The 12,265-nt window shown below is 37.4% G+C and overlaps 1 protein-coding gene across 7 annotated transcripts in view; it reads right to left on the reverse strand.

The window, feature by feature from the left end:
- The window catches only part of LOC307136777 (rho GTPase-activating protein 26-like), a 182,370-nt gene that overhangs the window by 90,254 nt on the left and 79,851 nt on the right, over positions 1-12,265 (reverse strand). For all 7 annotated transcript variants that reach the window (XM_079834041.1, XM_079834044.1, XM_079834046.1 and 4 more), the window contains 5 exons: positions 12,121-12,192; positions 8,011-8,112; positions 7,638-7,748; positions 6,840-6,944; positions 4,450-4,579 (listed from right to left, as the gene is read on the reverse strand). In XM_079834041.1, coding sequence (XP_079690167.1) covers positions 4,450-4,579; positions 6,840-6,944; positions 7,638-7,748; positions 8,011-8,112; positions 12,121-12,192 — 520 coding nt within the window. The remainder of the gene's footprint in view (positions 1-4,449; positions 4,580-6,839; positions 6,945-7,637; positions 7,749-8,010; positions 8,113-12,120; positions 12,193-12,265) is intronic.

Here is a 12,265-nt window from a genome sequence, read left to right on the forward strand (position 1 = left end):
AAAAACAAAAAAAATGATACTATTTAAGCACAAATGCTCGTCTTGCACTAGCGTCCACGACTACACGCATTACATAATCACGTTGGAAAGGTCACACATGACGGAGGCGAAGTACTGCCCCAGTGTTAACACAGCGAATGTGCAAAGACTAAGTCAAACGCCCTTTACAAAAAAAGATAAAACAACGATGTTGTCCGATTTAGTAGTTGAAGGAGAAAATGAGTCCGACCCTACTTTTTGAACCGGAGTACACAGATGAACAGCACTTCACACGTGACCTTTCCAACATGGTTAAAAAGTATATACATTTTTATAATTGTTTCGCTAGATAAGACCCTTATTCCTCGTCTGGGATCATGTAGAGCTCTTTGAAGCTGCATTGAAACTGCAATTTGGACCTTCAACCCGTTGGTTCCCGCTGAAGTCCACTATATGGAGAAAAATCCTGGTATGTTTTCCTCAAAAACCTTCATTTCTTTTCGACTGAACAAAGAAAGACATGAACATGTTGGATGACATTAAATTATCAGGGCATTTTTAATTCTGAAGTGAACTAATCCCATGGGAGACATACAAAGGCTGCATAGGAAAGGTGAGGCAGCTGGCTTGTTGCCGCACTGCCCTATTAAACAATGACTTCACAGGCAGCTTTTGCACAGGAAGGAACTTCATGAAACAGACTTGTTGATCTACAACAAACCCGAATGAGCTTTGGTGATAACTAAGCAAATATTGAATTACTACAATAGTAATTTCTCACTAGAAATGACATCAGACACTATCTTCAAACGCAACAGAGTATTAACTTTATGGCGCCACTCACTGCACATTTCAATTTCCAACTGGCACAATAGTGCATAAATCAATGTAATAAAATGTTGGCACAGTCATGTTTATATGTTTTAGAGAATATCAATCATGCTTTTTAGCGCCACTCACTGGACATTTCACTTTGAAACAGCCACGGACAGTGCAAAAACAACGTAATATTTTTGGCTAAAATGACACCACAGGCACATATTTATCATGAGCCTGGGTTGCAACAAAGCACTGTGAATAGTGAAACATCATATAAAAAAACAGTAGCCTACAATAGAAAACACTGCTGTTATAATGTTAGAAGTTCTATGGAAATTTCATGCAATTTTCTTGGAATTGAATGTCCTGAAATGTGTGTTGACTGATGTCATGGACTTTGGGAACGTTTTGGGGATGCAGTAGAATTTTGGAGTATGGGACAGAATGTCATGGAATAAGATTCATGGAATGTCATGTAAAACATTGCATTACCATTGACAAGGAATGGCATTAGAATGAAAGAATTGTATTAACCTTAATAAAACATGTAACAACTGACTAAAGCTGCGTGTCCACCAAAGCGTTTCGAGCCAGCTGAAAACGCTAGACGCTCTGCTGAAAACGCTAAGCGCTCTACTGAAAATGCTAGGCGCTAGGTGTTTTGGCAGTGCAGCAGGATTTTTTTCTTCAGTTGAGACCATAGACTGTAAAAAATATGGACGTAGTGCCTTTGACGTCACCCGTAGGTTTCCGAAGAGCATTTTTGAAGCCTAAAAGCCGGCCGTTGCCATATTGGCACCGCATAACTCCCGGATAACTGAAAATGGGCAAAGAGGTGGGACATGGGTGGAGCTGAGGTGCCCGATTGCTGAAACCACGCCCGTCTAGCTCGACCATAGTGTCAATCACCCTTAATTATGCAGAACTTTAAGGCTTAATATAATTTAAATGGATGGGTTATAGTCAGAGGTGGACAGTAACGAAGTACATTTACTTGAGTACTGTACTTAAGTACACTTTTTGAATATCTGTACTTTACTGAAGTATTATTTTTTAGGGAAACTTTTACTTTAACTTCACTACATTTGAAAGACAAATATCGTACTTTTTACTCCACTACATTTCTATCAAGGTCCTCAAAGTCAAAAGTCGTTTCTGTAGCAGCTTTGCAAGTCAGTGGATGATTTTTTTTCTACTTTAAAAGTTTTTTGTTTTTTTTGTAAAATGTAAATGTCTGGGAGAAAGAGAAGCATATACATATGGATGAATCTGAAAAAGCATGATGAAAGAGTTCAGTTCAGTCTGGTTTTTGTGCCTCTGAGATGCCAGAGCATGAGTACCGAATAGAGCTTTCTTTACAGCACTTAAACAGACCAATACACACAAAATGTCAAAATTTTCATTTTGGAAAGTATTCACGTAAACAAAGTTGATTATGTTTTAAGTGAACGTAAACAGTTGGGGGAATATCAGATGTGTATCAGTGTGTAGGATTTGTGCATTCTGCCTTAAAGTGACAGCAGCTTTGTAAATTTGAATTAGTTTAAGGTAGTTGTATGCTAGCATGTCGGATGGAGCATCACTGAAGGGCATAAACCACCATGGCATAGCATGCATTTATACAACAATGCAACAATAATAAAATAATGCATTGACATAAAAAAGTAAATTTACTTTTGATACCTAAAGTACTTTTAAAAGCAAGTACTTCTGTACTTTTACTTAAGTAAAAATTGTTTTTAACAACTTTCACTTGTAACAGAGTAATATTTGACCAGTAGTACTTTTACTTTCACTCGAGTAATGGCAGTGGTGGTAAGTAATGAAGTAAAAATACTTTGTTACTTTACTTAAGTATTTTTTTCGGGGATCTGTACTTTACTTGAATATTTTTTGTTTGCATCTACTTTTACTCTTACTCCGCTACAATATTAAAGACAAAGTTTACTTTTTACTCCAATACATTTCCCCACGCCCGCTCCAAGTTTTTATTACACTTGCTTTCCAAACCAACAAAAAAACGTGGCTGCAGGAGAGAATCAAGCTAGTAAGCTGGTTCTCCCTGCATGCTGTCGATCGGTCATGGATGATCCAGTCGGGGCTAGACTTGGAAAAGCTGACTAGGTTTGCCACACTAACGTTAGCTCAGTGTTTCCCAATGTTTTTTCTTTTGCGGCACACTATTTACTACGAAAACATCGGTAACACTTTACAATAAGGGCCGCACTATAATGCATTAATTCATGCTTGAGTAATGCACAGATGATCATGAGTTAATGTGTGACTCATGAAGAACTAAATCATTTATTAATGATCACTGCATCAGCAACTAATGAACATTATATATGATTAATAGATTAAGTAATACATGAATCTCTATTAATTAAATATGACAATGTATTAATTCCCTAATAACATAACAGATTAATTAGTTAATATAATAATTATCACAATGGGTCAAAGCCATGCATTTCAACTTCCAGTTGTCTGCTTTAATTAATCATTAGATAACGATTTACAAAGGTTTCATTATGTCATGACTTTACTTGTTGAGGCACATGACTATTAACTAATTGTTAAGTAATATGTCATTGTGGTTATGGCTTTTGAATTAATTTTCAATTAGTTAATAGTATCTTGCACATCTTCTGTTTGATGCAGCTAATGTTATGGAGCATGTCTATTTTAAGTTCAACCCCTATACTGTGTTAAGGTACTTCATTGTCTCTTATGATTGAAAATCGAACAAATTCTTAATTGCAGTATCTAATCTTATAATTTGTTCAATTAAAGCATTGGATATCACTCCCAAAACAATTGATCTTCTTAAGTATTGATATTAACAGTTAATTTTAATATTTACTTTTTACTTTCGGTACTTGAGTACATTTTAAATTGGATACTTTTGTACTTTTACTCAAGTGATGTTTGAATGGAGGACTTTCTACTTTCACTGGAGTCATTTTTTATTTCGGTATATATACTTTTACTTGAGTATAACTTTTGAGTACTTTTACCACCCCTGAGTAATGGAGTTGTGTACTTTGTCCACCTCTGGTTATAGTCAAGTCAACTTTATTTATTTAGCGCTTTTTACAATACCAATTGTTTCAAAGCAGCTTCACAGTGTTAAACAGGAAAATAATGCAACAGAATTTGATTCGGCTGTACACTGTGAAAGCTGCTTTGAAACAATCTGCATTGTAAAAAGCACTATATAAATAAAGGTGACTTGACTTGAAAAATACACCAGCCGTGTGAAAAAAAAAGCTTCGGTGGACAAACGGTTTTAGAGTCTTTGATACTAGATACTACATATACACAAATATAAAGCAGTTTGAGAATGCCGGGAGATCAATGCTGTTCAATGACGTCATTCACAATGCTTCATGGTAGAGCTGTGTAGCAACTCATAATGTAATAACTGCACATGTAAAAACTACACATAATGTAATAAGTATTATTGCCACACAATTTCTGTGTCCATACAAACAGATACTTTTCTGAACGTTGGGTCACATTTAGTATTGTGGGTAGTGTAGTTAGTTAGTAACTGGAAATTAAACACAATTAAATAGAAAATCACACTAACCAAAAGTCAGTGTGATCAGTTGTGTCTTAGGAATAAAAGAGAAGCTCCACACAACTTACGTTTCTCCTGCACAAACAGGTATCCCTGCATTGTGTGAGTACTGATGCTCTTGTGTTCGTGCGGGTTTTCCTTCATCTTCTTCATCAAACATTCCACCTCTGAACGTGTGCTCCCAAACCGGTTCCGCGTCTGAAAGACCACAAAGACAATTTAAGGAGAAGATGTGAAGATTCGAGAATGCTTGTGAAAACTTGCCGCTCAGTGTAAAGAAAAAAAAAAAAATCTACACTGCAAAATTCTTACATGAAACTACTGCATTGCTTTAAATATAACACATAACTGACCAGGGTCATTGAAGTCAAGTGGCCAGATTTACGATAGTTTGTATTTTGGCAAACGGACATTGACTGCTCCTGTCAGGGGTCAGGTTTGAGTCATGTTGATATCCTGTCCAATAAATGGTAAATGGACTGTATTTATATAGCGCTTTCTACAGACCCATGGCCATCCAAAGCGCTTTACACATTGCCTCACATTCACCCACTCATACACCGATGGCGGTGTCAGCCGTGCAAGGCACCAATCCAGCTCGTCAGGAGAAGCTGGGGTTAGGTGTCTTGCTCATGGAGAGATCAGATTTAATGATCTATGCTAAAAGTGCTACCGCCAGACCCGGAGATCGGCTGAATGGATTCGAAAACAGTAAAACTCAACTGTTTAACTCTAGGGGAGTTGGAAAATTAGCCTATTTTCAAAAATAGTGGCATAATTAATGATATGCTAAAACCCAACCACATGTTGACGTGATAGGTTATAGGTCAGTTTGTGATGTACGAAACACCAGCGATATCAGACCGTGTTATTGAAAATGTCTTTGGTTCACTGGAGTTTTAAAGCTACACTGTGTGATATTTTCCCCCATCTAGCGGTTAAAAGGTATATGACCATCCAGTGAATATTAGTTTCTCTTCCTCTCAATTCCGATTTCGTTTTAACTCCTACGGTGGCCGATTTAGTGCAAGATTAATATGGCTTCCAGTTCGACCTCGTCCACATTCGACACGGTGCCATCGAGTGTTAAAACGCGAAAGGAGAAGCTTGAATTTACGGGTATGTCCCTCTTTGGCTAATGTACTTTCAAGATGGAGGGGCAACATGGCGACCGGCATTCGAACCCATTACCCGTATGTATTTTCAATGGCATATTATAAACTTACGAGAATACTTTATTACTTGAAAGAAGTAAATATACATTAATGAGCACATATATTTTTGAAAGAACTAAGTGTTTTTAGCTAAGAATAAACAAAAAAAGTTACACAGTGTAGCTTTAAGGAGAAGATACTCAGCAATGGTGTTGAATTATGAATTTTCACATGGTTTGTCTAAAAGCATATTGTCTTAAAACACCATATAGACATACATAAACAACATTAAAAACGTTAAGTCTTTTCACAATTCACTACAGGGGGTCTTTAAAGGGTTAGTTCACCCAAAAATGAAAATTCTGTCATTAATAACTCACCCTCATGTCGTTGGACACTCGTAAGACCTCCGTTCATATTCGGAACACAAATGAAGATATTTTAGTTGAAAGCTGATGCTGAGAAAGGCTTCAGACAGGCCTCCATTGGCATTCAGTACATTGACACTTCCAAGACCCATAAAAGGCACTTAAAACGTCGTTACAAAGTCTCTCACCACAGTGACTCTACAATAATTTTACGATGCGACGACAATAGTTTTTGTGCGCAAAAAAAAATCAAAATAACACCTTTATCCAACTTGTTATTGTCTTCCGTGTGTGCCTCCACGACGCATGCGCGAGAATATGACGCAGATCCGGCATTCGGACATATGACCCAGAAGTGATTTGTTTACGAGCAGAGGAAGACGCGCGTGTCTAAGCTGTTGGATTCTACATTGATCGTGCTTTAGGTCTCGGCGTAGTGCTCAAAATGGGGCTTAAGTGTGTATTTCATGGATTCCCGAACGCCGGATCTGCGTCATATTCTCGCGCATGCGTCGTGGAGGCACACACGGAAGTCGAAAACAAGTTGGATAAAGGTGTTATTTTGATTTTTTTTTGCGCACAAAAACTATTGTCGTCGCATCGTAAAATTATTGTAGAGCCACTGTGGTGAGATGGACTTTGTAACGACGTTTTAAGTGCCTTTCATGGATCTTGGAAGTGTCAATGTACTGAATGCCAATGGAGGCCTATCTGAAGCCTTTCTCAGCCATCAGCTTTCAACTAAAATATCTTCATTTGTGTTCCGAATATGAACGGAGGTCTTACAGGTGTCCAACGACATGAGGGTGAGTAATTAATGACAGAATTTTCATTTTTGGGTGAACTAACCCTTTAAGGCTATAAACCAAACTAATTCTGCTTTTGTAATGTGTAATATCAACATCTGTAAGGGTCTGTTGTAAGAAATAGACTCACATTTTGAATGCTGATAGTGAGGTCTGTCTTGAAATGGTTGAAGTCTTTGGCCAGTTCGTACCCATGATGATAATATGTAAATAGACCCTGTAGAAAAGCCAGTAACTACACACAACAACAAAGAGAAAAGCCACTGTCAAGAAGAGGAATACAATCTCATTTTAAATATGTATAATTGCAATTATATTTAGCAAATGTACTGGGTTCGTACAGATACTGTAAAATGAAATTCCAGGACTTTCAAGGACTTTGCAAGCACTACTTTGCTGGTGGTTTTTAAGGACTACAATCAGAGATCTCACTTATCAAAACAAGATCTGTATTATCTTTCAAATTCTAGAAAAGGTAAACAGATAAATAAAAATATACTAATAAAACAAAATGGTACAAATAAAGTGCAGCACATGCAAAATGAAATGATTGTGGATACTAAGAAAAAGATATTTCCTGATTCTTTTTCCTGAAGCTTTATTATATACTTGGGCATTTATATGAGCAATATTATGCTCATAGTCATGCAAAATGTATTTATATCTATATCAGACAGGCTGCAGCATTCATTTTGCATAACATATTGGCCCAGTTTCACAGACAGTGCTTAGACATAGCCAGGTTTAGGCCTTAAATTCAAATTCAAGTACTTTAAACACTCTGTACAAACCCAGAATTTAATTTAATTTCAAATTATAAGAACTTTCCTAACAAAAAAGTATCAGACAGTACCATGGGATATCATGTTTTTGTCAGTGCTATAGTATTTTTGAAGAACCACTGCAATAAAATGTGATGATGTTTTACCGGCTCCACAAACTCAAACATTTTCCTTTCCTGAACTTCCTGCACTTTGAAGACATATTCCAACGAGACCTCATAGAAGTGTTGCCTCACGAGGTCCACCTGGTTATCCGCCTGGGGGAAATTTGTTAAGAAAATCAGACAAAATACACAGCTGAACAAATAAACATGAAATAAAATGGGTTTGTGGATTTTAGTCCCTATATACAGTGGCAGTGTGTAAACCAAAGGCATTGGCTATTACAAATAAAGACTAGCCTTTTAATACTGTGCATCGACATAACATTTGTCAAACCAAACAAATTTTAGCCTTTAACTACCAAATGCAAAAAGGTAATTTTAGTCTACATAAATTGGCATTGAGAGCAGAACATACTTCATGAAGGTGTGCTTCCTTCTTCTTGGCGGACAGACTGAGATGTTTCTCCAACACTGTACAGTACTTCTCCGTCTCTTTATCATATTTCTTTTTGGCCTCCTATGGGATAAAAATGCAAATTCTGAGTCAACTCAAACAGACTATGTGGAGAGACTTACATGTATATTAATTTGAAGTGTAATATATTTTACATTTTGAAAGCAGTTAAGTCATTTCTGTTTCAAATGCATGCATTCACTTGAATTAAACTATATCAAGTAGTGTGTTTGGGGTGAATGCTGAAGTTCTCATAATGTTTCACTTGTCTCTTGACTGTGATTAGACAGATAACCTAAATGTCTCTGTTATCCCACCCTTGTGAAAAAGTGTGCTTAATTCTACTGAATGTACATTTTAAACCATTATGTTTTAATACTCTTTTATCATGCTTTTCTCACTGGTGAGCATCTAGTAAATACACAAGAGAGATGTGTGATACAGAATGAACGATAAAATTGTCTTATATAAACACTAAGAGTGTAAAATACTACACATAATCCGTTAACTGCGGAACACGAAACTGAGAAAACTAAAGGCTTAGATACAAAGAGGGAATGATCAACAGAACAAGAAACAGGTGTGTAGCTAATCAGAAACCATGACAACGAATGATAAACTAGATTAGAACAGAGGCAAAACAGTGGGTGCTTCTCAATACTCATGCTACGATGCTTCCTTGTTTCCCCACTCCTACGTACTTACCGTGCTGAGTAACATTAGAATGAACCTCATTGGTTCTTGAGAATGAACCTAATTTTTTCTTGCTAAAGCTCCAACGCATACCTGTCAAGTATCCCGTTTTGGCCGGGAAAGTCCCGTATTTTACCCTTCTTTCCCGCCGTCCTCCCGTATTAGTATTTTCCTGTAAATCTCCCGTATTTTAACCTGCGTTATTAAAAAACAATAATACCGGAGTAAAAAAACAAAAACATTTCCGATCTGAGCTCTGAAACTAGCCTCGCGATAACTGTCATCTGCAGTAGCCTACAGTATAGGTGTCAGTTGTCGCGAGGTTAGTGTGTGAGGTCAGATGACGAGTGACGCGGGAAAAAAACAAAACAGAGATGGATGATGGACGTAACGATAGAGACGGATTAAGGCACTCCTGCCAAAAAAACAAAAAAAAAACCCTCGTGTAAACACCGTGATCAATGGGACAGCGAATTTAATTATAAAATGTAAGTGACTTAATGTTAATTCATTGTTTATGGAACTGGCGTATGAAATCAGTGTCATTTCCAGTCGTGATGGTATTCAGGAAAACAACACTCTTGTTAGTGTGATGTTGCTTAACTGTATCATATGTTATAAATATAATAACTACACCACTTTAACCATGTATGTTAACTGAGTTTCTGTGTGTGAGCGCCGCTCATTTGTTTTCGATTTTCTCCTCGAGAGGCTGCGCGAGCCTCAACAGCTCAACCTTGTTAACGTCAGTTCGTTTTATATTATTGTCCACTATCGATCGCAACTTACACTAACTGAATGCAGAATCATTATTGCACTTTGGTGATTCCCTAGTTATTTTTTGTTTTGACATTTTACTCAGGATACTTGTCCGTTGGGCAAGTAAAATTATTTTTCACTTGCCCCTTCAAAAAATCCACTTGTCCCGGACAAGCGTTCATGTCGAGCCCTGCCCATAGCAATGCAAGTTCAGAAAGGGTATTTAGCATGGTACAAAAGATTGTTACAGAGAATAGGATGACATTAGACAACAGAACTGTTTGTGCTCTACTCTCATGTAAAATGAACCACTCTGGCCCAGCCCACAAATACACTCTTTCCAAAACAGTCTTAAAGAATGCAAAGTCTGCAACAAATTTGTACAATAGCTCACTAAAAGAGTAAAGAAAAGTTATGTGAAATTAAAAGAAAAACTGTAAAAGAAAAGCAACATGAAATGAAAAGAATGTGTAGAATGAAAATCAAATGTAAAGACAAGCAATGTTAAATGAACAGAAAATATGCAAATAAGCCTTTTAAATAAATGCTCATCATATATACCCTTTTGTGTTTTCATTTGGGCTATAACACCTGTCTTAAAATGTAAGGGATACTGGAGCTTGGTTGGTTGGGGTGGTGGGACTGCTTGCGGTGGGCGCCGAAAAATTTCCCTTATTTTCAAATGCAATACTTAACAGGTATGCTCCAACGTGCTGCGTAACACAAGAATGAACCTCATTGGTTCTTGAGAATTAACCTAATTTTTTCTTGCTGAAGCTCAAACGTGCTGCGTAACACGAGAATGAACCTCATTGGTTCTCGCTAAAGCTCAAATGTGCTGCGTAACACGAGAATGAACCTCATTGGTTCTTGAGAATTAACCTAATTTTTTCTTGCTGAAGCTCAAACGTGCTGCTTAATACAAGAATGAACCTCATTGGTTCTTGCTGAAGCTCAAATGTGCTGCGTAACACGAGAAAGAACCTCATTGGTTCTCACTGAAGCTCAAATGTGCTGCGTAACACGAGAATGAACCTCATTGGTTCTCACTGAAGCTCAAATGTGCTGCGTAACACGAGAATGAACCTCATTGGTTCTCACTGAAGCTCAAATGTGCTGCGTAACACGAGAATGAACCTCATTGGTTCTTGCTGAAGCTCAAACGTGCTGTGTAACACATGTGATGCTCAAACGTGACGCGTAATAGGAACAATGGCTTATTCTTTTCATTTGTTGCTTTCCTGTTCTTTAATCACTCTTAAGGGGTTGGCCTCTGAACTCCAGACCGCTGTAATTGTCTTAATAACCAGGGCCCGTATTTATCAAGCATCTGAGAATTACTCACAAGAACACTGCTAAGAATTGACTTAAGTGTAAAAAAAATTCTTGGCTCAAAGCTGCGCTTAAAAGTTAGTTATCAAGCATCTCAATCCTACTTTAAGTGAAGTGTAAGACTAAATCTTAAGTCTCACTCTTACAGTTGATTTACGACACTTTGTTGTGCAACAAACAGGATTTTGGATGATGTCATAGGCATGAACCAATCACTGAACAGATAAATTCACACTGAACGGTGAAATTCCTAAGAGGAGTTTACATTCAACACACATTTGACAATAAATCAATTTCAAGAGAATACATTATAATATACACATTTGAAATGAAAGATAAACACGTTTTCCACCATGTCTTAATTAAATGTTTTAAACTGATGTGCTGTTAACTGACCTGCCTATATATAGCCTAGATTTTTGGATATGATCAGCCACCATGGATTCCAAAGAAAACCGAACTGGCAGGAGGAAGAAGCGTTACTGCTTGCTGAATTACTTGAACAGCGGAAACATGTTATAAAAGGCAAGTTCAGCCCAACATTAACCAGCGCTGACAAAGATGATGCCTGCTCTGTCCAAACGATACCGTTTGATTAACTGCTCATTGTCAAACATTTCAAAAACATTCTTCCTCTTATAAAAAAGATTTGCGCACGTCTCTGTCTCCTCAGTGCCATCACAAGCCCCTACTGGCAACTCCTAACCACTTGAGAGACCTCTCGAGCTGTCTTAAATAACTGGGAGAGTAAGAGTGATTCTTAGCTTTAAGAAATTTGACAACTTGCTTTTATACTTAAGTTTGAAAGTAGGAGTAAATTTCATGAATTCTCAGCACTTAAGAATGGCACTTTGAGAAAATGTATAAATACGGGCCCAGATGAACATCCACAGCATTGGAAAAATACCATCGGGGTGTGCAAGAATCCGATAAGTCATCAATCGCCTCTGCCACTGTTTGGCATTACATTTTAATCATTGTTCTTTTTTTAAGAGAAATAAATGAGTGCTTACACAACATAACCAACAGGTGGCAGTGCTGTTTAAAAAGTTAAGGCAGCTTCTTAGAAACACTTGGATCTGTAATAGCTCAGCCAACATGAAACCTGTACGTTCTGTAACATTAATCATAAGGGACAAATTTGCCTTTGAACAGGGTACTTTTTCAATAGCATTGATAACTGAAAACTGTAACGTGATGCCTGGAGTTCAGAAACACATTACGCCTCTCTCCGCTATGAATACCATAACATCATAAAACAGTTTGAACAGGGACTTCTACTCTCACCTTTGCAGCTGCAATCTGCTCCTTCCTGAAGCGCTCGAGCGGCAAGATCAACACATCAGTGGCATTTTCAATCTGAAGAGACACAAGTCACAGAGTTCCTTTCATTACTTACACCCAAAACTGACATTTCTGTCAACATTTACTC

This window comes from Gobio gobio (genome assembly GCF_949357685.1).
Source record: "Gobio gobio genome assembly, chromosome: 14".
Lineage (NCBI taxonomy): Eukaryota > Metazoa > Chordata > Actinopteri > Cypriniformes > Gobionidae > Gobio > Gobio gobio.